Source organism: Macaca nemestrina, chromosome 12, assembly GCF_043159975.1.
Source record: "Macaca nemestrina isolate mMacNem1 chromosome 12, mMacNem.hap1, whole genome shotgun sequence".
NCBI lineage: Eukaryota > Metazoa > Chordata > Mammalia > Primates > Cercopithecidae > Macaca > Macaca nemestrina.
This window is the reverse complement of record NC_092136.1, coordinates 94,355,877-94,383,855: the sequence shown is the minus strand read 5'-3', so window position 1 is coordinate 94,383,855 and position 27,979 is coordinate 94,355,877. Positions and strand designations below refer to the sequence as shown.

Genomic DNA, 27,979 nt, shown 5'->3' with positions numbered 1-27,979 from the left:
AGACACATCTTAGGTCCTTATTGGAAACAAGACTTCTTTGGCTTCATACTTAAATGGAAAGTTTACATGGAAAATCATGGGTGCAATCCATTCTCAAATGAGAAAGGAGCCATCAGCTCTGTGACTTTCAGGCTAAGCAGCCTCATTCAGCAGTCTGCTTGGATAAATAAGGTCTTATTCTATCATCACTGCCTGTCAGCTGTACCTGTCATTTGGTGTCACTAACTTAGGCCAGATCAAACAGAAAGCAACCTCTTTCTGCCACAAAGCATCTCCCTAGGCAGAGCTCACAACATAAACTAAAGCACTAACTCTCAAGAGCCTGTTGCCACGATGATTCAGTTCATGTATTATCTCTGACTTTTCTGAGATCATCTAATAAGTTCTAACCAAAAATAAATATTTAATATTTCATTAAATAACATTATTACTTAGTCTAGGGTGACTGGGTTACATAGGATGGCTTGAAAGAGATAAGCCTTGGTGGACATTTAAAAAATTTAACTGAAGTAAAGAGCAATTGGTTTAGTTCTCTTCCCCTAGAGTGTTCTCATGTTGAGAAGACAAAACTTTGGGAACAATCACAGAGGGGCTAGGTACACAATGCAAAATTGCTGCTGGAGAAACTGAGAGAGTAGATATTAAATAACTAAGTGCACGCTGGATGAATAATGTTCTGGATCCAAGAAAGACATACACAGGTAAAAAATGAATTCATGCCTTTTGTGTTGTTCAAAACTTCTACTTTATTTTTCTCAAATATTTTTCCTTATGCTTTTTGTCATTATCCACAGTGTTGTTTTTTTTTTTTTTTTTAAAGCCTGAGCCACTTTGTGGTTTTAGCCTCAATATAATCATCATCCCCTTACTCTTAGACTAATTCCTTTTCCCTTGTCACTTAGGCTTTGTATAGTTTGTAAAAATGAGGACCTTAGAAAATCAACATTTCCTGTGAACTTGAGAGACTATATGAGCAGTGCCCCAATCAGTAGGATTAGGCATGTAAAACCAGTTGGATAGCAGATATATTATGATCTGTTGGACAAAGGTATAGTTGTGTGCATGTCTACAAGGTCATTGTGATTTGCCATTAGCATAAGGATCATGTAGGTTGACCAGGGTGAGGTAGGACTATCCACAGGATTGTGTAAATTGTGGTAGGGGAGGCAGTATACAATATTCATGAATTAAACACCTAGCTAACTGCTTTCCTGAAAATGGTCTGTGTTCTAAAAGACAAAGATCTAGCTTTTTTGCTGTTTTTTTCTTTAACTTATGAAGATGCAAGCCACTAATACGTTACTTGCTCTAGTTTAAAGTGAAAGCAACTGGCTATGGTAAGGTAGAGAAGACAGCTAAATTGTATCAGAATATTTAAGACTTCTAAATTAAGTTCTGAGTTACCTCACCTTATAAAAATATATGTCAATATACTAAGTACTCAACAAAGATCCAGGATGTGGGATATTTAAAAATACATCTCTCTTGGATCAGCACCAAAAATATCAGTTTCTGTACAACCCGTGTCAAGTTTTTAAGTATACACACATTAAAATTAGTTCTGATAAAAAATCACGAACTCCACAGAAATCATTAAATATATATGCAAATTACTTTTAAATACATTCTGACATCAAAGTCAGGCAATTCACTTGGAAGAATGTTATAATGAATATCACTGAATTTTTGTAGTAAGATGTTTGACGTCAACTTTGATTATGGGAATACTTTACATCTCACACAAAGGAGGCACTGGTACTTAGAAACTTAAGAAAATTACTAGAATTGTTAAGACTGAGGTGAAGAATTTGTACAGCCTTCCACAATTTCAAAGAGGTAGTGATAGATACTTGTCCTCCTGGCAATATCACATGCAGTTTCTTCCAGGTTGTTTTTCAGCCCTGGTTTGACATAACGGTTCATCAAGAGGAGTTCTAGGGTATCCTTGCTGTCTCTGTTTCCAGCAGCAAGATGCAAGGGGGTCAAGAGGCCTTTTGTTTGGGCATTGATATCTGCATCATGCTGCAGTAAGAAAGAAGCCACTCTGGTATTATTCCACTTACAAGCACTGTGCAGGGGCGTCCAGCCATCCACAGTCACTGCATGAACGTCTGCCCCCTGTGCAATGAGCTCCCGGACAATATCTAAGTGTCCACTGTAGGCTGCGCGATGAAGAGGGGTATACTCATCTTCATCCCTAGTGTTCACATGAGTGGCCTTTTCAGAAAGTAGTCTCCGCACTGTAGTCAGCTGAGAAGAAAAATGGAAATCTTTCAACTCAACTCAAACCAAAACAATAACCAAAACAAAATTTTCTTGTGGTGTTAGATTTAATTAGGTTGAATAAAAACTTGTTAGCAGATGACTTTAAAATGAAAATAATTTAAGATCTCTTTTTTGGGAGGAGAGGACTACTGGTGTGAGAATGAACAAGTTAGTGTTAACTATACTTTGTTGCTTCTAAGAATGAGATTCTCTGAATATCAAACCATACCCTTACTCCTGGTCCAACTAAGGTTCATTGCATAAAAGCTTCAGTCCAGTGAATATCATAGGTTTTAATTGTATTTAATATTTTATATGTTATCTGTGAAGAAAACATAACTGCTTGATTTTTCTATTGGATTATCACACCAATATATACACTGTATGAAACTTTTAAAAATAAAACTTTTAACAAAAGAATAAAGTATTAATAGGGAATTCTAGGGATTTAAGAGCTCAATTCCTTCTCAATACAACCTTAGAAACATCCTTTTAGGTTGTAATTTTTAGTTTGTTCTATGGGCCTCTGGTTAAATGTGGCATGCTCTTGGGTTAAAAAGCTATTTAAAATGCAAGACCCTTTTAGTTATTAGTTTACTAAAACAGACATGGGGAAACTTAGTAAAATTAGGTGGAAGTGGCCAAGCAGAGGGAATAGGCTTTTGATGTTCATTCCACTTGGATGATCCTGGGCAAATTAATATTCCTGAATCTCAATTTCTTACTCTATAAAAGAGAAGAGTATTACTTATAGAGATACATGAGGATTAAATAATGTAATAAGGTACCTGGTATAGTTAGTATTTAATAAATGTTAGTTTCCATCCTCTTTCCTAAATGATCCTAATGACTTTATATAAATGATTTTAAAATATAGATGATTGCTTGCTATCTTTCTAGATAATTATCCTTAAACCCCCAAATAATACCTAGCATGACACTTTGCAGCTTAATATGTGCTTTCATGTACATTGTCTCATTTGGTCCTCACAATCAAGAGATAGGTATGACGGCCATAACAGTAAAGGCAGGCCTTCTGGCTTGAACCCAGTGCTATTCCTACTGTCACACTTCCTTCTGTAATCTTTTTTTTTTACCCGATTTTTTTCAGCAGCCCAAAGAAGCAATTTGCTTGGGTCTTTTTCCATTTTTTTTTCTTGCAATCGATACCACTCTTCATTTTTGTCATCTTGCTCCTCATCTTCATCAGAATTGCCTACCCAAAGACTTTGAGTACCAGTAGGAATAAGGTGTCCATGTGTTTCCAACAATTCAAGTTGGTTAAAGTGTTCAGAAAAATCCAAGGAATTCTCTTGGTCTGGTATTCCATCATCATTTCCTTTTTCTTTTTCCATTTTTACTACTATTCTAAATAAAAAGCATTTCAAATGCCAGGGTATAATCTTCCTAGAGATAAATTATGACTGCTTTATTCATCAAGACCTGAAAACACAAATACAAAAGTTATTAGTAAAACAATAATTCAGGCTTTATCAACTGCATAGATAAGTCTCGCAAACATATACAATTAAACCCTGTGTAAACTCTTGTTTTTCTTATGGTATTCCTTACATACACTAAATACTGGTGCTGACAGAAAACAACGAAAGAAAGAAGCGTTAGACCACTATTAGATCACAGATGATCTTTAGTGGTCTAACGCTTCTTACTTTCGTTGTTTTCTTCTAAGTCAACTATATTATTATATAACTATTATTATTATTATATTATATATATATTTTTTTGAGACGGAGTCTCACTCTGTTGCCCAGGCTGGACTGCAGTGGCCGGATCTCAGCTCACTGCAAGCTCCGCCCCCCGGGTTCACGCCATTCTCCTGCCTCAGCCTCCCGAGTAGCTGGGACTACAGGCGCCAGCCACCTCGCCCGGCTAGTTTTTTGTATTTTTTAGTAGAGACAGGGTTTCACCGTGTTAGCCAGGATGGTCTTGATCTCCTGACCTCGTGATCCGCCCGTCTCGGCCTCCCAAAGTGCTGGGATTACAGGCTTGAGCCACCGCGCCCGGCCATAACTATTATTTTTAATCTACTGGTTTAGGTATGATGGTATTATGCTAAGAGTGATGAATGCTTGAAGGTTTTGAAGTATAACTAATACAGTGAAGAAGGTTCATTCAAGATTTTTATAAACTAGACACACAGATAATATAGAGCAGAAATAAAAACTTCTAATTCCTAAAAAAACTACTTGGAAGAATCAGGGATTCTTGAAGATGTTAGCCCCCAAAAGGACATCTGTCCCAATCTCTCATTGGAGCAGATATCTTTATCACAACATCTACACTAATTATCCTATGTCTACTTTGATAATTTCAGGCCTAGGAAAATTCACTGCTTTAAAAAGTAGTCCTATTTATTGATAGGCAACTATAGTTCTTAGTTGGGTCCTTGTTTTCAACTGAATTTTGGCTGTCATTCATTCCTTCATTCAACTAATATGAATAGAATGTCTGGTATGTGTCAATTTCTGGGTACTGGGATTCAATAATGAGCAAGATCCTCAGGAAGCTTACTCTAGTGTAGGTGACTGGCAAAGACGTCATGTGACTGGCAAAGACAACATGGTAAGTACTACTACAAGACTTTATCTAGAAACCATGAGTATACAGGAAGTTCATAATTCCCCTAGTTCTAAGGGATTAAAGAAGGCTTCCTGAAGGAACTGATGCTTATTCTGTTAAGCCGTCATATTAATTTATAAACCAGTATCAGCTTAAAGAGTTACACAGCATATAAACCTTAATCAATTACAGAAAAGGAGAATAACCAATAGATAGTTTAAAAATACCAGTTCCCAGCCTCCCAACTCTATTTGTCGAAATCTTATCAGTCTTTCAAGGCTCTTCTCAGATGTTATCTCTTCCATTCTTTCTTGATCCTCTCATTTAGATCACTTTCTGCTTTCTACTTTTTTTGGTGCTACATTGTATTTCACCACTAACTTTGTTCTTGTTTTTGCCCCTTAAAAGATTATAAGTTTAAAGATAATGACCACATTTAACTTATATTTATATCTCCTACTTGTCTATAGAAGGCATTAAGTATGTGTAGCATTATATTTAATTAAAGTCTTGTCGCTTGATTTTGCCTGGAATGGATTCTGAAAAGTTCCAGAGTTAGGCATACCCCCAAGATACTGATTTCTGGTACCTAATCTCACAAGTTTAACAGTATACCATCTTAATGTGGTATTAAATTTTATTACTAGTGGCAATAGCACTAAACTCAAGTTTAAATCTATTACTCACATCCAGTAACTTTTCTGGACCTGTTACTTTATTGTAAAATGTAAGAATTTTACTAAAGTTTTCCTAAGGTCAATCCGGCTTTTCAGTTACCCTTGGAATCAGAGACACCCAATCAGAATCGCTTTGTATTTTATTAATTCTCCTGGAGCTTCCACTTTTTCTTTGATTCTCAAACTAATTCCTGAACCTTGCAACACAAAAGTGACCATACATCAATTCATTAAACACTTAACAGAGGCTAAAAAATAAAAGTTCACTTGTAACTATATCAAATATAGTAACCTTATACCACAGATCTTATCCTCTTCCTCAACGTGCTTTTCCTTTTAATAAAAACTCCCTTTATATAAATTTTGAGTTTACAGATTCAGATACAACAAATTATATATAAAATTTTACTGGTATATTTAGTTTAAAAAGCCAAACCTAGGCGCATCTACCCGATTCACAGTTAAAAACAAAACTGATTACTTGATGATGATATTCCTGATATTCCATCAGGAATATCAGGGTACGTTTCCTAACTTAAAGGGCATATGCTATTTTGAGAGAGATCCGAACTATGTCAACTCCTTACAAACAACTCAGTGATGGGGGTGGGGGGAGTATAAACCTTACAGATGAAGGAGGTTCAAACAACTTGCCCTAGATCAAGGACCCTTCAGTGGAACTGAAAGGGCAGACGTTCTAATTCAAAAGTTCCACATTATTTTTCGCTGCACTATACATCTTACTGTTATCAGCACAAAGCAATGCAGCTGTGCTGAACTCAAGGACCTATGGGTGACACCTGTAGAGAGTCTGGCGAGTGGGCGGGAGGGAGAGGGGATCCAGCTTCGACACTCTGCCACGGGCCGGGAACTCACAGGCCCGCGAGCTCCGCCTGAGGCCTTCTAAATAGCCAATAGCGGAGAAGCGGCTTCAGCCCTACCTGGGGACCAGGACGCGGCCTGACCTGCAGGGCTCGGCCTGTGTCCACAGGCTACCCACCCGCACTGGCTCAGGAGTTCTTAGATGGCGCGGGTCCACCAGAAAGCGCGGTCCGGGACAGGGAGTAACTACCCACCTGACCGAAGGGAAAATCGCCGCCTTGCATCTCACTTCCGGGTTTGTCTCCTCGGCAGCTCAAGATTGGCTCCTGCGTGAGGGCGGGGCCTCGCCGCTACTTTCCCCGCCCCTTCACGGCGTGCGATAGCCAATGAGAACCGAACTGGACTTGAAGCGTCTACGTTTCCCATGAAGTGTCGCGAGAGAAACGGACGCTGTTCTCTCCCGCGGAATTCAGGTTTACGGCCCTGTGGGTTCTCAGAGGCAAGTTTGGACCGTGTTGTTTTCTTCTCACGGATCCTGCCCTTTCTTCCTGGAAAGAAGACAGCCTCAGGTCCCTATTGTGGGGCTTTGAAGAGTCCAGGAGTGGGGTAATTTAGGAATCGCATTCGTCTCCTGTTTCTGCAGGTTCCCAGGCTGAAGCCCAGAGTTAACTGGAACCTCGGAAAGAACGGGCCGAGTGGGCCGGGGAGGGGTCCTGGCGGGCTCTGCGTTCTGATTTCCAGGCGCCGGGCGGTGAGGGCGTGTTGAGGCTTGGAATCCCGACGGAATCTGGAGCTCCAGATGTGGTGGGGGTTGTCTCGCGGTGGCAGCCACTCTTCCCCAAACCTGGCTGTTTTCAGTCATCCTGCTGGTGCCTAAAGATGTTCCTCCGCAGACCACGTGTTTGTTTATTTGCACTCGCTTTAAACGCGGGTCCCTTCCCTTTTCCAAACTAGCCAGGTCCTTTAAAAAAAAAAAAATCGTGTGTTTGAGCAGGAAATACAGGATTGCCTCCGTTCTCCAGAGTAACCTATGCCTGCAACTTAAAAATATCTGCACATCTAGAGTTGTTTGTGTGTTGAACCACAACCATATGTGATCCTTTTTGCCCATTTGTTTAGCATACATTAATTTCCCATAAGAGCACGGGAAAGGAAAATAGGAGTTTAATCATCCTGGTGAAATTAGGATGGCACTGGAGATGTATTATTTCTATGCTTAGTTTATTAAAAAAATTAAAGTATAATGGGTGTTTAGATGAAAATGAGACTTCTAGATTTGCCAGTCTGCTTAAGACGTCTGTACCTTGTGCAGCGTAAATCATGTTGGTTAAATACGTGCAGGCTTTTAAAAAAATGTGTTTTATAATGTAATTTTGTTTTTAGAATTTCTAGAATTTGGAATCGAGTGCATTTTCTGACATTTGAGTACAGTACCGAGGGGTTCTTGGAGAACAACCTGGTCCCAGAGGAGCTTGACTGACCTTAAAAATGAGTACTGCAGATGCACTGTAAGCACCAGACTTCTGGAATCCCTTGTTATTTTGGGTTTCTAAAGCTCGTCAACTGTGATCACAATAAAATAAAACTTATTTAATAAGCAGTAAATAAAGAACCTGCTTATGAACAGAAATACTAGTCATCAAAAAGGATATTTGGAATGTTTTTAATATTTATCTGTTTAGAAACTAATATGCAGCGATAGATTGGAGTCTTGCTGTAATTTAATCTATTGATATAGTTATAAGTTTATGTTCTTAGGCTTTGTCTTAAACTATTGAAGTTATTCAATTTTCCTGACAAATTCTTATTAGTCAATGCAGTTCTGTTTAAGATTTTTAGAGTAAATCCTCTAGTATTAAATAAGCTGGAAATGAATTTGAATGAAATGGGAATAAATAAAAGGACTATAAAAGTTATGTGCACTTTGGGAGGCTGAGGCTGGCGGGATCATCTGAGGTCGGGAGTTCGAGACCAGCCTGACCAACATGATGAAACCCTGTCTCTACTAAAAATACAAAATTAGCCAGGCACGGTGGCGCATGCCTGTAATCCCAGCTACTCAGGAGACCGAGGCAGGAGAATCACCTGAACCCAAGAGGTGGAGTTTGCAGTGAGCCGAGATCATAAAAAAAAAGTTATGTAGGAAAGACTTTAAACTTGTAGTCTTTTATCCTAGTTTCAAGTCCTTGGACGCTACTAGCTGTGTGATCTTGGGCCAGTCAGCAATTCTCTGAGCCTTGCCTCAATTTTGCCATTTGTAAAACTGGAATAATTATACCTTTCTCAGATTAATTTTGAGGCTTAAATGAGAGAATTCATGTGAAAATACTTCATAAATTGCTACAGAAACGTGTAGTATTGTGATTTGAAAAGTATTCTGACCTACCTTTTTGGAGATAGCTGTCAGAACTGTGTGCATATCATTTTTGAAGTTTTTGAAGAGGAATCGTTTCTGGAAATATCTTTTATTTGTAAAGATTTGAATTTTGGAGATATATGCAGAGATTTTAAAAAAAAATTCATTGTGGTTTATTAAAAATAGCCTGAGTTTTCATGAGGGTTTTAGTCCCGTTTCTGTCACTAGTTATGTGATAAAACAGTTAATTTCTCTGGGTTTAGCCTTCTCATTTGTCAGAGATAATAATGCCTGACTCTTCATCTATGAGGGTTGAGATGAGATCATAGAAATAAAAGTATTTTATGCAATTAAAGTTTAGTGTAACTTTAGTGTAAGTAGCAATGTAATAACTATTACATTGCTACTTCACATTAAAGTAGCTTTGAATATTACCAAATTCAAATTGAAACAATTCTGTTTTGTTACTTGGCCAACTTTTTTAATGAAATCTAACTGTAGAGAGTAGAGTCAAGCAAGTGTCTTCAGGGGCCCGAATGTAAGTTATTAGCGTATTAGTATAAAATTGACTTATAAATTTAGAGGAAGGCTTTTAAAATTAACTTTGATTTTCTTGGAAGAGTACAAAGTCAGGTAAATAACAAGTTTAGATATAGGTGTCAAAACCTCTTTGGTTTTCTAAGAAGAGGAAAACAAGCAAACTTTCGGGCATGGGTTACATGAGTTTGTAAATGTGGGTATAACAAGGTTGTAAACTTTTGAAGCAGTTATAGAACCTTGTAAAGATTTATGTACGTTTGTTCTATATTGAACTAGTGGTTAGGAAAACTAATGTTAATATATGTTGAATACTTCAGATTTTCAGATGAACTCTAAGGCTGAAAAAAAGATTTTACTCCATAACTGTTATTATTTATTTTATAAGTTTCAGTCTCAATTTGTTTGAATATCCTTTTAATGAATTATTAATATATTAAATGTTTTTTCTTTCTTAATATAGTGATGATGAAAACACATTTAAAATCTTAGTTGCAACAGATATTCATCTTGGATTTATGGAGAAAGATGCAGTCAGAGGAAACGATACGTTTGTAACACTCGATGAAATTTTAAGACTTGCCCAGGGAAATGAAGTGAGTGTGGTTTATATTTGTGCACTTTCTACCGTATTCCCTTGGTCAACAAATTATTTTTCCTTCTAAAATTACAGATTTGTTTTATAAGCTCAGGTGCTTACCTTGCCTGCTTGAGTATCAATATACTAAAAGCTCAAAGTTGATTTTGTGTGCTTTGTGTCTTAAATTCAAGTAGGAGCTACTTTTGTAGATAGTTGGTTAAATTTTACAAATTTTTTGGGGTGTTTACTGAATGCAGGATCCTGTGGCAGTGTCTACTTGAAATGTAAGGTGACTGTCAAAACTTCTGCTCTCAGTGGACATAGAAGAAAACTAGTGTGAAAGACATATATCCACAATCCTCAGATGCAAGGTTGTATGTGATAGGAGCCCTAAGTAAATTCTAAGTAGCATTTCCTGTGAGTTTAGAGGCAGAAAAGATCACATTTAGATTATAGCAAGATGAGGGCTGGGCACGGTGGCTCATGCCTGTAATCCCAGCACTTTGGGAGGCCGAGGCGGGCGGAACACGAGGTCAGGAGATCGAGACCATCTTGGCTAACACGGTGAAACCCCATCTCTACTAAAAATACAAAAAAAATTAGCCGGGCGTGGTGGTGAGCACCTGTAGTGCCAGCTACCTGGGAGGCTGAGGCAGGAGAATCGCGTGAACCTGGGAGCAGAGGTTGCAGTGAGCCGAGATCACATCACTGCACTCCAGCCCAGGGAACAGAGCAAGACTCCATCTCAAAAAAAAAAAAAAAAAAAAATAGCAAGATGAGCTTAATGAAAAAGGTTGTGTTTAACTTGGGCTTTGGGGGAAGGGTAGAGTTTTGACCAGTGGGGAGCATAGAGAATGTACATCCATGTGAAGCAGGAGTGAAGACACAGGTAAGACAGTATAAAGTATGTTAGGGGCCCTGTAGTCAATTTGGCTCACCAGCAGGTCATAGTTAGCAAGCATGCTGAGAGACTAAAAGTAAAGATTTGAGCTACATTAATGAGGACTTCAAATATCAGATTGAGAAATTTGTACCCAGTGCAGTAGAAAGTCTTCTGGCAGCAGAGTATAATACCATGAATTAGAGACCAGTTTTTTGAAGTGTTGACCTTAGGGATGGGAAAGAGGAAGTGAATGCAAGAGATACTGCAAAAAGAGGATTCGTGTACTTTGGTTAGTTGTAGGGTGTGGGGATAAGGGCAAAGGGGATGACAGTGACTCTGAAATGTGTGGAGTTTGGGTGAATAGTTGTACCAAAAATAGAAATAGGTAGATAGGAAAGAGGTACTTCTTTATGTGGGAAGGTGACAATTTCTGATTTAGACATTTAGAGTTGGAGACTACCATGGGACAATCAGGGAAAAATTTCAGCAGGTAGTTAACACGTCAGCCCAGGAGAGAGTTGGAGAATAAACATAAAAGTTGACTTGCAAATTAACACCTCCAATCTTGACTTTTCTGCAGAGTTCTCTTCAGTTTATCTGCTAGGTCCTTATTTCTTCCTCCCAAATATATATGGTGCCTCTCTACTACTCTCTTCACGCTAATAAACTTAGTCCAAAGCTTGATCACGTTTCACATGGCCTGCAGGAGGTCCCCTTCCATCTTTCTGCTTCCATTCTTTTTTGCTGCATCTACTCAGCATACATCTACTCAGCATAGCAGCCAAAGTGAACTTTTAAAATAATAAATCAGATCATGGCACTCTGTTGCCTAAAATTTTCCAAGTGTCATTCCATTGAATCTAGTATAAAATTCAAACTACAAGGTTCGACTCGATCTTTGCCCCTGCCATGAAACTTCATCTCCTACTACTCTCTGCCTGATTTACAGTGCTACATCCACACCGGCACGTTCTACTCTGAGGCCCTTACATATCTAGTTCTTTCTGCTTGGAGCACATTGATCTTGGCGGGGCCTACTTCTGAGAGTTCAAGTCTTACATTTTTGGAGACGTCTTCCCTGATACTTTCAAGCACTCTTTTATCACATTGCTTTATTTTTTTCATAGCGTATTTTTAATACCACTATCCGAAATAATTTATTGAATTATTTACTTATTTTTTATCTGTTGTCTTCACTAGAAGGAAAACTCCATGAGAGTGAAAATCTTTTGTTTGTTCATGCTATATCTTAGTGCTTAGAAAGAATCAGAAAGCAGTGGGTATACATATTTTAAGTTTCTTAATTAAGTGAGGCAATGGCTGGATTCTTTCATTTTAGGTTCAGGGGTACATGTGCAGGTTTGTTATATAGGTAAACTTTTATGACAGGGGTTTGTTGTGTAGATTATTTTGCCACCCACGTATTAATCCTAATACCCATTCATTATTTTTCCTCATCCTCTCCCTCCTCCTGTCATCTGCCCTCTGGTATGTCCTAGTGTCTGTTGTTCTCCTCTTTGTGTCCATGTGTTCTCATCATTTAGCTTCCACTTATAAGGGAGAAGTGGTATTTGATTTTCTATTCCTCCATTAGTTTGCTAAGGATGATGGCCTCCAGCTCTATCCATGTCCCTGCAAAGGACATGACCTGGTTCTTTTTAATGGCTGCATAGTATTCCATGGTTTATATGTACCACATTTTCTTTATCCCGTCTACCATTGATGAGATTTAGGTTGATTCCATGTTTTGCTATTGTGAATAGTACTGCAGTGAACATATGTGTGCTGTGTCTTCATGGTAGAAGGATTTATATTCCTTTGGGTATATACCAAGTAATGGAATTGCTGGGTGGAATGGTAGTTCCATTTTTAGCTCTTTGAGGAATCGTCACACTGCTTTCCACAATGGTTGAACCAGTTTACACCCCCACCAGCATTGTATAAGTATTCCTTTTTCTCCGTAATTTCACCAGCATCTGTTCTTTTTTGACTTTTCAATAATAGAATGTAAGGTGAATTTTTCCTTCCCTGAAGGCACAAAAACTTGTGGCCAAAGGTCTGTTTCCTGCTGGAGAATCCTGCATGTGCTCTTTCTTTTTTAACTCTTGAGCCCTAAAACAGAATCTTCTCCTGAGAGTAAGCTACTTACTTCTACTTTGCCCTTTCCTTCACCTCTGCTTCCACTGTTTCCCTTCCCTGCATTCCTTAATCTTAACTGTTCCAGCCCCCATAACCCCTAGGGACTTCTAGATGCGTATTATGTTTACTCGTTTTCTTGATTTGTATTTAGTATTTCTTATTATTGAAGTCTAAGTTCTTCCTGACTTTTAAGTCTCTTATTATGTTGGCCCATGCCCACTAACCAGTCTTAGTTCTGTTCCCTAGATTCTTAGAGTCTTTTTTTAAAAAAATTTTTTATTTTGAAGCAATGTCAGTCTCACAGAAAAGTTGGCAAGAATGGTGCATAGAATGCCTTACCTGTCACCCAGGTTTTCTAACATTTTGTCACATTTGCTTTATCCTCTCTTTACAAATACACATGATTTTTTTCCCTCAACCATTTGAGAGTAAACTGCATGTATAATCATGGAAAACCAGGAAAGTAGTATTGATTCAGTGCTATTGTATAATGTTAAGATGTTGCCAATTGTTCCTATAATGTCTGTTATAGCTCTTTGGAGGCTGGTTGGTGGCATCCAGGACCCAGTCCAGGTTTACATATTGTATTTAGTTGCCATGTCTCTTTGTCTCCTTTAATCTGGTACATTTTCCTGAATCTGCCTTGCCTTTGTTTTTCATGACCCTGATATTTTGAAGAGTACAGAGGCCAGTGATTTTATAGAATCTTCCTCAAATTGACTGTATGTAGTATTTCCTCATGATTAGGTTCAGATTCTGCACTTTTGGCAAGAATACCACAGAAGTGAGTCGTGTTCTTTTCAATATTTCCTAGAGTCACCGCCAGCCAGTTTAAAAAAATTTTTTTTAATGTTCAAATGATGGCAAAATATATTAAATACACAACATAAAATTTCCCTTGTTAACCATTTTCAAGTGTACAGTACAGTAGTGTTAAATATGTTCATATTGCTGTGCAACCAATCTCCAGAATTATTCTCATCTTGCAAAAATGACACCCATTAAGCAACAACTTCTTTTCGCCCCAGTATATTTTTCATTTGGTTTGTTGTTTTTGTTTTGTTTCTTCCAAGCCTTTGATTGTGATCATTTTCTTCCTTTTACTCAAATAGTGTTCATTCTGGAAGGCCTAGCTTAAATCTCACATTTTTATTAAAGTTACCCTAACTACCATACGCACAGTGATCTATACCTTGTGTTCTTTTGTATGAGTAAGCACTTAAGTTTCTTTAGGTGCATCGTATATGTCTTAAAAGCCTGTGTTAGACTTTTTCTGTATGATTTCCCTCCTTCACTCCTTCACTGAAGTTATTCCTAGAATGTCTTCCTCAAAATCATTTATCTTTCCTAGCGCAACTAACATGCCATCATGTTAGTTCATCCCTTCTAGACTTTGTGTCCGCAGGCGAATTGTCCTGCCTTGAGTTCAAATTCGTCGTAGTGTCATCTCTGCTGCTGGTTGCTTACGTGTCCATTCTAGTACACCCCAGAGTTTGACTTATGTTTAGATGTATAACAGTTTGCCTCTTCCATTAGAGTTTGAATATATTTAGGATAGGGATGATATTTTATTCATCATTGTATCCTCAGGACTCAGCAGAGGGTCTTGCATAGAGTCAGTATTTAATGAGGGCAGGGATATAATCTGTTTTGTAGATTGCTATTTTTTTAGCTTCTGGAACCTGTAGGAATTCTAAATAAATGCTGAATGAATTAAATGAATGATTTGGATTGAATTTGGTATCTCTTCCATACATTCTGTTAAAGTGCTGAGTTTATGTTTGATTCGAATAATAGAAAAAACATGATCACCTTGTGTAGCTTGAATCAGAGACTTGGTGTAATTGGAAGATGGCTTTTTTTTAAGATAGCTTAGTCAGCTAAATTAGAGTCAGATTATCATTACCAGTTTGAAAGTCCCTTTGAATAAATAAAATGTAAGTTTTTAAATTGCCATACATAATAGTGTCTTTTGTTTTTTTAATCTCTTTCATCTGCAGTTTATAAAAATGTTACCTGTAAAACATACTAATTTTAACACCTTTTTCTGTTGATCAGGTGGATTTTATTTTGTTAGGCGGTGATCTTTTTCATGAAAATAAGCCCTCAAGGAAAACGTTACACACCTGCCTCGAGTTATTAAGAAAATATTGTATGGGTGATAGGCCTGTCCAGTTTGAAATTCTCAGTGATCAGTCAGTCAACTTTGGTTTTAGTAAGTAAGTATATTTATTTACTTGAGTGAATGATTACTTGTGTATGGTATTTTCTGTATAAGACGCACAAACACACAGTTAACCATTTTGCTTTCCATATAAGCTATTTTCTTAGTAAATATATTCTTTGAATTTTTTGTACATCGTCATATTAATTTATATTTTCCTAATTGATAGTGGGACTGACCCAGCTACTCGGGAAGCTGAGGTGGGAGGATTCCTTGAGTCCCAGAAGCAGAGGTTGCAGTGAGCCGAGATTGTGCCACTGCACTCCAGCCTAGGTGATAGAGCAAGACTCCATCTCAAAAAAAAAAAAAAAAAAAGTTGGGACTGAATGTCTTCTCAGGTTATTGTACATTTTGGTATCCTCTCCTGTTCATATCATCTGCCTATTTTGAAAACTGAGATTTTTTTGTTTGTTTGTTTTTCTACCTGAATTGCAGAAGTTACTTATATATTCTAGTTAGTAAACCTTTGTGATACATATATTTTTTCCCAATTAGTGGCTTGTGGCTTGTCTTTTGACTTTGTTTATGGACTCTTGTTGACAGAAATACTTAATTTTTATGTAGTTAAATCTATTGTTTTTTCTTTTTTTCCATTTGTGCCTTTGGGACTACTTAATGATATTTGTCAATCCCTGTATTATAAAAATATCATGTGTTTTTTCTTTTTCTTTTTTTTTTTTTTTTTTGAGATGGGGTCTCACTCTGTTGCCCAGGCTGGAGTGCAGTGGCATGATCTTGGCTCACTGCAACCTCTGCCTCCTGGGTTCAAGCAATTCTCCCTGCCTCAGCCTCCTGAGTAGCTGGGATTACAGGTGCCCATCACCACACCTGGCAAATTTTTGTGTTTTTAATAGAGATGGGGTTTTTGCCATGTTGGCCAGGCTGGTCTCGAACTCCAGACCTCAGGTAATCCACCTGCCTTGATCTCCCAAAGTGCTGGGATTACAGACGTGAGCCACCACTTCCGGCCCATCATGTCTTAAACATTGTACAGGATCTCACATTGCATTTAGTAGAAAAGTTTGCTTAGTTTCTTTAGCCGGCGTCAGGTTTTCTGTTGTCTTTCGTGACCTTGATACTTATAAAGAGGTCAGGTATTTTGTAGACTGTCCCTCAATTTGGGTTTTTCTCTTGCTTTCTATGATTAGATTGGGATTACAGGTTTCGGGGGAGAATATTCAAGAAGTGACCCTTTCAGTCACATCACATCAGGAGGTGCATGACATCAACCTGATTTATCACTGGTGATTTTAACCTCGATCACTTAGTTAAGCCGGTCTCTGCCAGGTTTCTCCAGTGTAAAGTCGTTATTTTTTCCTTTCCATATGCTGTTGGTTAGAATTGAGTCTCTGAGTCCATCTTACTCTCAAAGGGAGGGGAGTTAAGTTTCCACTTCTGATGGACATAAAACCACCAAAGTAATTAATAAGTATTTTAGGGGAGATATTTTGAGACTGTGCGACTTTTCTATTCCTCCTTAAATTTGTTCATTAATTTTAGATTCATCAGTGGATCTTACCTACAACAGTTATAACTGTGATATTCTAATTGTGATTTTCTATTTCCTATATTCTTTCTACATGTATTAATTGGGATTCTTTTGTAAGGAAGATTTGCCCCTTGTCCCACATTTGTTTATTCAATTTTCTATATCAGTTTATTCAGTTGTCTGTATCAGTTTATTCAATTGTCTGTATCAGTAGATATAGACATTTTTTTTTCTTTGGGTTATAATTTAATACTATCGTAATTTACTTGTGTCTTAAATTGTTCCAGCTTTAGCCATTGGGCTCTTTTTGAGATTGGCTCCTGTATCCTTTTGATGTACCCCCATATCTCACCCTTTCTTCTGATTTTTTTCACTGTAGGATGTTCCAGGCTGATTTTGTACTTTCTCTTTCTTAGTTTCATACTCAACCATTTCTTCAAGGAGCCCTGGTTCCTTTTGGAGAATGGTATTTGGAAACCAAGATCTGGATGTTAGATGTGCACATTACTATTGTATTGTTGCTTCTAGGCTCTCAGTGGACAGAGCTAAGAAAAATATTTGTACATACTAACCCATGAGAATAGACATACTCATGTTTATTTATTTATTTATTTATTTATTTATTTAAATTTTGCTTTTGAGACAGGGTCTGGCTGTCTTGCCCAGGCTGCAGTGCAGTGGCATGATCATAGCTCACTGCAGCCTCAACCTCCTGGGTTCAAGCTATCTTCCTGCCTCAGCCTCCCAAGTAGCTGGGACCATAGGCATGTGCCACTGTATTAGTCCATTTTCATGCTGCTGATAAAGACATATCCAAGACTGGGCAATTCACAAAAGAAAGAGGTTTAATGGACTTACAGTTCCACATGGCTGGGGAGGCCTCACAATCATGACTGAAAGCAGGAGGAGCAAGTCATGTCTTATATGGATGGTGCCAGGCAAAGAGAGAGGTTGTGCTGGGAAACTCCCATTTTTAAAACCATCAGATTTCTTTAGACTTATTCACTATCACCAGAACAGCACAGGAAAGGCCTGCCCCCATGATTCAGTTATCTCCCACGAGGCCCCTCCCACAACACATGGTAATTATGGGAGCTACAAGATGAGATTTGGGTGGGGACACAGAGCCAAACCATATCAGCCACCACACCCAGCTAATTTTTAAGAAATTATTTTTGGTAGAGATGGGGTCTCACTATGTTGCCCAGCTGGTCCTGGGCCCAAGCAGTCCTCCTGCCTTAGCTTCTCAAAGTGCTGTGATTGCAGTTGTGAGCCACCATGCCTAGCCCATATTTATTTCTTATTTATTTTTTAAAGTGTGACTTTATATTGGTAGGTAAATTTTTTTTTGAGATTTTGTCTACATGAAAATATGTTTACTTTCCCCTTGATTGATAGTTTGGCTGCATATATAATTGAGTTTTAAAAGATTTGTATAATACTTCATCCTTGTTTTTAAAAATTGTAATCAGTGTCTCTACCCTCCTTCTATTCAAATCTAAAACTCGAGACATTTTTTCTTTTTTATTTTTTGAGAAGGAGTCTCACTCTCTCGCCCAAGCTGGAGTGCAGAGGCACGATCTTGGCTCACTGCAACCTCCATCTCCCAGCTTCAAGCAGTTCTCCTGCCTCAGCCTCCTGAGTAGCTGGGACTACAAGTGTGCACCACCATGCCCAGCTAGTTTTTTTATGTGTTTTTAGTAAAGATAGGGTTTCACCAGGTTGGTGAGGCTGGTCTTGAACTCCTGACCTTAAGTGATCCTCCCACCTCGGCCTCCCAAAGTGCTGGGATTATAGGCGTGAGCCACTGCACCCAGGCGGGACATTTTTTGACTTTAGTGTTTTCTTTCTTTTATCTTATTTTTAAACTGCATTCTGTTTTGAAAACTGTTTCCCCACCCTATGTACATGTTTACCTATTTCTTTGCTCACTGTCGTTTCTTGTATTTCATTTCTTTTCTGTAGATTCAGTTTCCTTCTTTCTGAAGTACAGTTTTCAGTAGTTTTTTCATGGAGTGTCAGCGGGTGGTAAACTCTTTTTTTGTCGTTGCTGTTGAGGAGTCTACTGTGAGTTGAGTTGCTAGAAAGTTTAGCATAGTGATTAAGAGCGTGGGTTCCGGTATAAAACAGTCGGAGTTCAAATCCTGGTTCTGTCATTTAGTAGTTGTAAAACTACGTTAGTCACTTAACTACTCTGCCTTAGTTCTGTCATTCATGACATGGGTAAGAAATGTGCCAGTCTTACAGAATTGAGAAGATTGAGGTGATAAGAAGAATGCTTAGTGACTAGCATAAAGACAATACTTGGGTAACTATTAAGATTTTCTCATTGTTCTTAACATGTTGCAGTTTACTTAGCTGTGGATTTACTTCTTTTTGTCCCGTGTGGGCTTTATCATATATTTAGTGTAGTATTATTGTTTTTCAGCAACTTGGGGAAATTCCTATTCATTATATTTTCAAATATTGTTTCCCTTGTCTTTCTGAATATCATTTATATATCATACTGTTAAAAAAGAATTGCCCATAACTTTACCCCTTTGTGTTACATTTTGGATAATTTCATCTTCCAGTTTACAGTTCATGTAGAAAATAGACAAAGATAGGGAAATCCCGAAAAAGAAGACTACTAAGGAGTTAGTAGCCAATTAGATTTGAAGTATAACAATGCTACAATAATTGAAAATGTGGTATGGCTTATGAATTGGTAGATAGGTAAGTGAAAGAGAATGGAAACTCCAGAAATAGCCTCAAATACATGTAGGAATTTAGTATTTGATGAAGGTCACTGGCTCATAATGTAGGGGAAATAATGGATTCAGTAAAACTACTAGGAGAAACTGTTAGACATATTTTAAAAATCTAGATGTTGGAAAGGCTTCTAAGTATGATACAAGATCCAGAAGCCTTAAAGATTCATACGTTTGTCTTTGCAAAAATAAATTTCTGTATGCCAAAAACTGCTGGAAGCAAAGCCAGAAGTCAGAGTTCAATCAGGAGGAATATTTGCAACCAATTGCAAATTAAGGCTGAATTCCCCAATAAGCAGTTCTTTCAAGACAATAACATTCATGAGTTAGTAAGAAATAAAGAAGATGGACGTCCTTCACAGAAAAGGAAATAACATGACATTTAACCTTTTTTTTTTTTTTTTGAGACAGAGTCTCGCTTTGTCATCCAGGCTGGAGTGCAGTGGCTTGATCTTGGCTCACTGCAAGCGCCGCCTCCCAGATTCAAGCACTTATGCTGCCTCAGCCTGCCAAGTAGCTGGGACTACAGGCGTGTGCCACCATGCCCGGCTAATTTTTGTGTTTTTCATAGAGACGGAGTTTCACCATGTTGGCCAGGCTCATCTCGAACTCCTGACCTCAGGTGATCTGCCCACCTCGGCCTCCCAAAGTCCTGGGATTACAGGCGTGAGCCACCGAGTCCGGCCTAAATGTATTTTTAAAAGTTTGATCTAACTCATAAGAAAAAGAGCTATACTGAAATATTTTTCTCCTATCAGGTTGGCATAGGTCTGTGACTCTCAATCCTGAGTGCACAGTACAGTTACCTAAGAACCTTTAAAAATATGGATGCCCCGTCTCCAGGCCAACTGACTTTTAGAGTCTCTCTAAGTATGTCATGGGCATTGGCATTTCTTAAAAGATCCCCAAGATAATTCCAACATACTGCTAGCATTGAGATCTACTAGCATAGATTTAAGAGCTGGATAATAGACTATGTTAGTGAGGTAGGGGGAAACTGTCCCTCTTGTGCATTGCCATTGCATTATGTGTAAATCTCTATGGTGGGAAATTGGCAGTGCCTATCAAAATTACAAATGCACATACTCTTTGACTTAACAGTTCCCTTCCGGGTATCCCTTTACAGGTTGACTCACAAGGGCAACAAGATTACTCACTGTACAAGATTACTTTGTACAAGATCACTCCATACAAGATTACTTTGTACAACATTACTCACTGTAGCATTGTTTATAAAACAAGACTGCACAAAATCTAAATGTCCATTGGTAGGGAACTGCTCAAACACATCGTGGTAATCCATGTAATGGAGTACTGTGTGGCTGACAGAGCAGAAGAAAGGTCTTCATGTACTGATGTGGAATGATTTCTAAAATATGTTGAGTAATAAAAGCAGGATGTATTTTTGTATCATTTATGTAAGAAGGAAGAAAATCTGTTTGTGTGTATAGGTATAGGATCCTTTTGAAAAATGCACTAGGAATTGCTGACATTGTTTGCCTCTGAGAAGGGGAGCTGGATGGCTGGGGGCAGGGGCTGACAGGAGACTTTAATTTGCACAGGTAATAATTGATAGAGCTGGGAGTTTTAATTTACCTCTTTGGGATTCTAAAGTATATGGGTTTTCTTCCCTCCCCCCACTATGAATAAAAACCATATGCTAAGTTTTTAAAATTTTGAAGGCCTATTAACTTTTCATTAATTAGATGTACTACTCATACATACCGCAAGCACTGTTTATTATAGTTGGGGTTTCTTTAAAATGTAGTACTTTGAGATATTTTCAAACTAATTGAAATGAATTGTCACCTACGATTTTATTTTTTAAAGCTCTAAGCTAGTGATCATATGCCAATGTACATTATGCAGTTTGCCTATGATTGCATTAATATTTTGGAGGAGAATCTTAGGGAAAACAGCTTTTGTCCCTTGTAGAAATTTTAAATAACTTTTTTTTTTTAAGATTTCCATGGGTGAACTATCAAGATGGCAACCTCAACATTTCAATTCCAGTGTTTAGTATTCATGGCAATCATGACGATCCCACGGGGGTAATTATTGTTTTCTTACGGTTTGTTGGAATTTTGGAAATGATCAGTTTAGTTTGTCTGTGGAGAGCATGCCTCCTCTTTTTCTCTGTGTAGTAGTCAAATTGAGTTAAAAAGTCAAGTTGACTTTTCACATTCATACAAACTTTTATACTGCTTTTTGGATTTTTTAAAAAATCTGGAATAAGAATTAGTGTATGAGCGATGCTTTTATTTCATTAGTGTTGATGTTAACAGTAAGAAGCCAGGAGTAGGAGTGAACACCTAACATTTGTATAGCGCTTTACAGTTTGCCAGCGTTTTTATAACTGTCTTATAAAATCTCACTTTTAGGAAATGATTGTTTCATCAACATCTTTAAATCTAAATTAGATTATCTTAATTTAGATGATCTGTTAATCTAATCTTAATTTAGATGATCTGTTAGATAATCTAATCTTAAATTAGATTATCTGTTTAATATGGAGGTAAGACTAGAGATCCTACCCTCAAAGTATTTTTTCATTTTATCTGGTTATTAATATTATGAATCGCTGATGAGCTATGGTCTTTTTTCCCCAGGCTTTAAGAGGTTTGCTTAATATTACAAAGCTTTTGTCTCATGGCTGATTTTTATTTTTTTGTGGCCAAGACATCCTAAGTTTTGGTGAGATGTTAACCTTGCATTTGGCATGTGGTTCCAGTTGCTGTAGGTGATTTGTAGTACAAAAAAATGTAGCAAATACTTTTACTTTTGTAATTTTGTTTTGAGAAAACACTGTCCTCATCTATGTTTTTGTAAGTAGTATATGGAGTATGCTTTTAACAGGTGATATGATATTCATGTAGATACTTTTACATACACACTAACATTCTTTGAAATTATTTTACGTAGGCAGATGCACTTTGTGCCCTGGACATTTTAAGTTGTGCTGGATTTGTAAATCACTTTGGACGTTCAATGTCCGTGGAGAAGATAGACATTAGTCCAGTTTTGCTTCAAAAAGGAAGCACAAAGATTGCGCTATATGGTTTAGGTAAGACAGTTTTATTTTACTCTTTATGTCCATGTGTGATTCTTCAAACAATTGAGAAGTAAAATTTTGGATATAAGTTTGTATCTGTTTGGAAAAAATGGGGCAAACCTTATTATTATTTATTGGTGACTATAAAAAGTGATGGATGGTTTTGGTAAAAATTTTTGGTGAGAAAATGTCTTTTCATTACTATTTATTATTTTGGGATTTTTTAAGAGTCAGATGTAGAATCCTGAATGTTAGAATTATAGAATAATTAGCACTTTGATATCTTGGAAGTCTTTGAAAGGTCTAATGCTTCACTGTACAATACCGCTAGCTTATAATTTTGTCCAGCTTTCATAACACCTCTGGCAAGTAGAAAAGCATCATGTTTATTTATATTTTAGAGATAAGAAAAGTGAAATCTGGATATTATGTCTGATTCAGCAAGTGATACAGCAGGAAGTGAAATATACTTTTCTAAAAAAAGCTATTAACAGTTGTTTTAATCACTGCAGTGTTATTAGGGATCCTATCTCCAGAAAATTGCCTTTCCTCCTCCATTCACACTAAGGTCAGATTTCATTATGCCTCAGTCACCACCAGAAGCACATCTCCCCAGTCATCCATTTTCTCCCAAACTTTTATCTTATCCTGTTCTATTATACCTTCCTTAACTAGACTCTGTCTCTACCCTGCACCTCTCCCTGTCCCCCAACCCTTCATTATAAACTCTAGGAACTCTTTTTATAATTATCAGATTCCTCATTATTATCTCTTCTCTGAATGTTGTCTCTACTTTCTAACCTTCAGTGAAGCCCAGCTGACCCCTGAGGTTCCTGTGTCCCATGCAGTTCTCTTACCCCTGGGCTTTTGGACAAAAGTGGGAATCACTGTTCTCCTTGCTCCACCCACCGCTTCCTTGTCTGCCTGCAAACACCCTGTTCCCTTTAAGCTTCTGCCATCTGGCTAAACTGCATTGCTTTTTCTCTCAGACTTTTTACTACTTACCCACCTTCAATTTTGCCAGTGTTTTCAGTGTTTCAACACTGAAGTAGATTAATCTTCTAATGCCTTGGGCTTTGTGTGCCTTGACTTTTTTGTCTCCAGTTACATGTTCTGCATTCCACCTTAGCCATTTATTCCATTGGCCACTCCTGTGGAATTCTCCTTGGGAGCTAGGCCACTTCTAACTCCTAGACTTCTACATTGTTGGCTTTCCTTCTGAGACCCTCTCTAATCCGTATATAAAGTAGCAGTGTTGTCCACCCTTTTAATTCGATGGTGTTAATTCTCCATCTTAGCATCCTGGCTTTTTCTCCTTTCATAATATTCAATGTTTGGAACTATTTTGTTGACTTGTTTTTGTTAGTTTCCTTCACTAGATCAAGATGAACTTATGGAATATGAGAATTGTTTGAAAGTCATTGAATTATTTAAAAAGCACAATATATTTTATTTAAAACAATATAAGAATATTGTTTTTAAGTACACTTTTATCATCCCTTTTAATACTTATTTCTGCACATGTTATAATATATATGTTAGATCAAAAGAATATATAATTTATAACAAAGGGATGGTGAAAAATAGTATTACTAGAAGTTTTAATAAGAATTTAAGCATAGGAAACTCACATTTTTATTCTACATTTTGCTGGTTTTGAACATATATATGCCTGAAATGGAAAAATTTTTTTTAATGCAACTAACTACTGTTTATCAAGAACCTGGAACAGGCTGGGTATGGTGGCACCTGCCTGCGATTTCAGCACTTTGGGAGTCCAAGGCAGGTGGATCACTTAAGGTCAGGAGTTCAAGACCAGCCTGTCCAACGTGGCGAAACCCCATCTCTACTAAAAGTGCAAAAATTAGCCAGACGTGGTGGTGCATGCTGCAATCCCAGCAACTCAGGAGGCTGAGGCACGAGAATCACTTGAACCCAGGAGGTGGAGGTTGCAGTGAGCCAAGATCATACCACTGCACTCCAGCCTGGGCAATAGAGCAAGACTCTGTTGAAAAAAAACAAAACAAAACCCTGGAACAGCCAGGCATGGTGGCTTATGCCTGTAATCACAGCACTTTGGGAGGCTGAGGCGAGAAGATTGCTTGAACCCAGGAGTTTGAAACCAGCCTAGACAACATAGCAAGACCCTGTCTCAATTAAAAACAAAACAAAAAAAGATAAAAAAAAGAACCTGGAACATACCCATTTATAAATGATTCCAGAATTCAAATGTATCTGCCAACAGTAAAGTGAAATACTTTGAGAAGGACATAATTTAGAAGCAAAATAGATTCATTTTTTAAGCCAAAGTAAGAAAACAATTTAAAAATAATGTAATGTCCATTTCAGGATCCATTCCAGATGAAAGGCTCTATCGAATGTTTGTCAATAAAAAAGTAACAATGTTGAGACCAAAAGAAGATGAGAACTCTTGGTTTAACTTATTTGTGATTCATCAGAACAGGTAAAAGTTTTCTCTGAAAAAGTTTGAGCCAAGTGCTGAGGTTTCCCAGATCTGTTTCTGAACTCACCTGTTTCAGTGAAATGCCCTTAATCTTTCAATGTTGTCAGTGGAGGATCAGACAAAATATAGATTTGCTTTGTGTGATTTCATTTTGAAATTGTCTTTAGTATATATTAATACCTGCAAGAATATTTGCAACATACACATGAGGCATACACCATGAATACTCCTCAATTTAACAAAAAGGTAGAATCTTTTTGTTGGATTATCCATTCCATTATCCCATTCCTTTTCCCTGATCCCACCTGCTTCCCCTTATCCCAAAGGGAAGCATTATTAATTTTGAATTATTTCATTGCTTTTTTTTTGCTGTTTATTCACATGTATACTCATATTATGCTATATATTTTACAGCCAACTTATTTTCAGCATTACATTACTGAGATTCATCCATTTTGATGCTTAGAAATGTAATTTATTTTTACTGATGTGCACAGTTATGCTTTGCCTCCTGTCAGTGAACAGGAGTTTTTTGCTTTTATAAATCTTGCCGTTATGAACATTCTTATACATGTTTCCTGCTGCATATATGCAAGTGTTCTTCCAGAATATACAAATATAGCTAGATTACCTTTCTTTTGTTAGTAGTTTTAAGAAGTTTAATCTGTTGGCAGGGTATAGGATTGATTGAAAAGAAGACAGACTTGAAGAAGCAAGATTTATTATCTGATCACTGCAGTAAAAATATGAGGTGGTGACGGTGATGGCAATGAAGCAGAAATGGGAGGGACACACCTGAGAAGTTGTAAGGGAAGAACTCAAAGGATTTGGGGCCTGACTATATAATTTATTACAGTTGTCCCTTGGTATCCACGGGGGGTGTTGGGTCCAGGACCTAAAATCCTGGGATGCTGAAATCCCTTGAATAAAGTGGTATAGCATTTGCATATAACCTACATATATCCTCCTGTGTACTTTAAATAATCTCTAGATTACTTGTAATACCTGATACAATGTAAATACTGTTTAAATAGTTGTTATACTATATTACTTTAAAAATTTATATTTTTCATTTTTATTTTTTATTGTTTTTTTCCCAAATATTTCAGTCTTTGGTTGGTTGAATCCACGAATCTGCCAATACAGAGGGCCAACTATATTTATTGAACACATTTATTGAATGCAGGCTACTCTGTGCATTCAGTGAATGCAGACTTATGTTAAATACTCGGTAAAAGAAAGGGTTTAAGAGGCTGACTTGTGTTGTCTTATGTGTGAGTTCTTGAATAAACTGTGAGTTTCAAAGGAGGAGCAGGCCAGAGTTCAGATATGCGTGGTCTTCATATAACTTTGCACCACTGGGATTTGTTCCTTCTCTTCCATAGAGCTTCCCAGGTCTACCACTTTTTTGTACTATGTCAAAGTAGGGATGATGAGTTAAAAGGAAAACTCGTAAGTAATTCTAAGAATTTAAGCAAGAATGAAAGGTAGAATGGCAGCATTGGTAAGGGGAATGGGTAGTCACCATATGATGTTGATTTTTCTCATTGCCCCTCTCATCATTTGATTAAGGGGATGTATAACAGGTGTCTCTCCTGTAAAGTTTCCATTTTCTACTTTTCAATTAATAAATATTTTTGGGAAAATACTTTGAGACTATGCAAATATCCCATTTCACCTTAAACTTTTACCCATTAATTTTAGCATCCATGGGTGATCTTATTTCCAATAATTAATACTGTGGTATTTTAATTGTAAGTTTTGATTTCCTTCATTCTTTCTATATTTATTAATGGAATTCTCTGTAAGGAAAATTTGTCCCTTCTTCTCTATTTACTTATTTATTTATGTCATTATGGACTTGAAGATCCAGTACTATCAGTTTTATAGTTGCTACTGTTCCTCAGATTGTTCCAGCTTTGACCATTGCGTTCTCTTTTATGTTGGCTGCTGTGTCCTTTCAGTGTCTCCCCACATGTTTGGGGGGCATGACCTTAGCTTTTTGGTACCTCAAGATGCTCAAGGCTCTTGGCTCTTATAATGGCAAAAATCGTAATTACTTTTGCACCAACCTGATATTTTCCTACCTAGCCCTGGAATCAACCATTTCTCCAAGGTGCTGTGATTCTTTTTGTTGGAGAGTGGTATTCAGAAACCCACAAATGGGTGGTAGGTGTGCTTACTGCTATCAGGACTTGCTCAGCACTGAATAAACAGAGTTATGGAAATAGATATATATGTGTATAGTAACCCATACATACATACACGTCTATATATGTGCTTAAAAAACCAGTGATAAGTTCAGACTGATTCTAATCCAGCCCTACAAGGTCCATTTTTGTCTTCTCCCTTTCCTTACTTGTGACTTCTTTGTCTAACAGAAGCCTGGATCATATTATAAATGTATATATTTACTTATTTTTTCAATCCTGGTTTAATTATATTTCCAATTCTAGTATAATTTGAAATTATAAAGTAATTTCAAAATTGCTAACTCATATCCCTGTGCAAAACAACTTTCCCAACTAGGTTACAATGTTTATGTAAGTTATTTTAGTCTTTGGCCTTTCTGTATCTAATTGAAACATAATTTTCCAAACTAACTTAGCTCCTTTTCTCCCCACCCCATTCGCTGTGGTTATGTGATTCTTTGGTAATGCTGTTAGATTCATTTGTCACCGTGTGCATTCTTAAGATGCTTCTGCTTTTGTAAGAGTTATTTGAAAAAAAAATAACTCAGATTGAGTAAGAATCTTGAGCCTTCTGCATTTTGCCTTGTTTCCCATTTGTTTCTCTACATCAACTGTTTTTTTCTCTTGTTTCAAAGAAGAAAGAATCTGAATCTGCAGATGACTTGGTCATGCAAAATCTTTCAACAAGGATATTGTTGATCACTTCTAGGTCACAAACTACAGTCAGCCTACCAGCATCATCCTCCCTTCTTCTAGGAAAGAACCAGCACTCAAGGCACAATGGCATCATTTTGTATTTGGGAATTATTCTGCTTTTCTTTAGTAGTTGTGATAATCTCATACCTTAGATTTATGTTTTTTACATAAAAACTTTCCTGGATGCAAAAGCCTGTGTACTCTTTGATTTTATTTTCTGTCTTTCTGCATTTATTCTACTTAGCCCTTCTGTTTTCCTTGCTGTTCCTTGAA

General features: G+C 37.4%; 2 protein-coding genes across 9 annotated transcripts in view; one reads left to right on the top strand and one right to left on the bottom strand.

The window, feature by feature from the left end:
- Positions 1 to 796: 796 nt before the first annotated feature.
- LOC105484336 (ankyrin repeat domain 49) lies at positions 797 to 6,685 on the bottom strand. 3 transcript variants are annotated; one of them, XM_011745855.3, is made up of 3 exons: positions 6,599 to 6,685; positions 3,363 to 3,708; positions 797 to 2,250 (listed from the first exon to the last, which is right to left on the bottom strand). In XM_011745855.3, exons 2-3 carry the CDS (start codon positions 3,618 to 3,620, stop codon positions 1,789 to 1,791), a joined length of 720 nt encoding a protein of 239 aa, XP_011744157.1. In that variant the 5' UTR covers positions 3,621 to 3,708; positions 6,599 to 6,685; the 3' UTR covers positions 797 to 1,788. The 3 variants fall into 3 exon arrangements, with proteins under 3 accessions (XP_011744157.1, XP_011744158.1, XP_011744159.1); XM_011745856.3 differs by lacking the exon at positions 6,599 to 6,685 and adding an exon at positions 6,464 to 6,591; XM_011745857.3 differs by lacking the exon at positions 6,599 to 6,685 and adding an exon at positions 6,523 to 6,581.
- A 70-nt stretch (positions 6,686 to 6,755) lies between these two features.
- Positions 6,756 to 27,979, top strand: part of MRE11 (MRE11 homolog, double strand break repair nuclease) — an 80,961-nt gene continuing 59,737 nt past the window's right edge. For 3 of the 6 annotated variants that reach the window (XR_003018647.2, XM_024793603.2, XM_011745850.2), the window contains exons 1-7: positions 6,787 to 6,950; positions 7,728 to 7,852; positions 9,701 to 9,833; positions 14,898 to 15,058; positions 21,266 to 21,353; positions 22,225 to 22,366; positions 24,704 to 24,818. Coding sequence is in view for 5 of the 6 variants with exons in the window: in XM_024793603.2 (XP_024649371.2) it covers positions 7,833 to 7,852; positions 9,701 to 9,833; positions 14,898 to 15,058; positions 21,266 to 21,353; positions 22,225 to 22,366; positions 24,704 to 24,818 (659 nt within the window). In the remaining variant the exon portion in view is untranslated. Of the gene's footprint in view, positions 6,951 to 7,727; positions 7,853 to 9,700; positions 9,834 to 14,897; positions 15,059 to 21,265; positions 21,354 to 22,224; positions 22,367 to 24,703; positions 24,819 to 27,979 lie in introns of all 6 variants that reach the window. The other 3 variants (XM_011745851.2, XM_071075474.1, XM_011745852.3) reach the window with 3 other exon arrangements.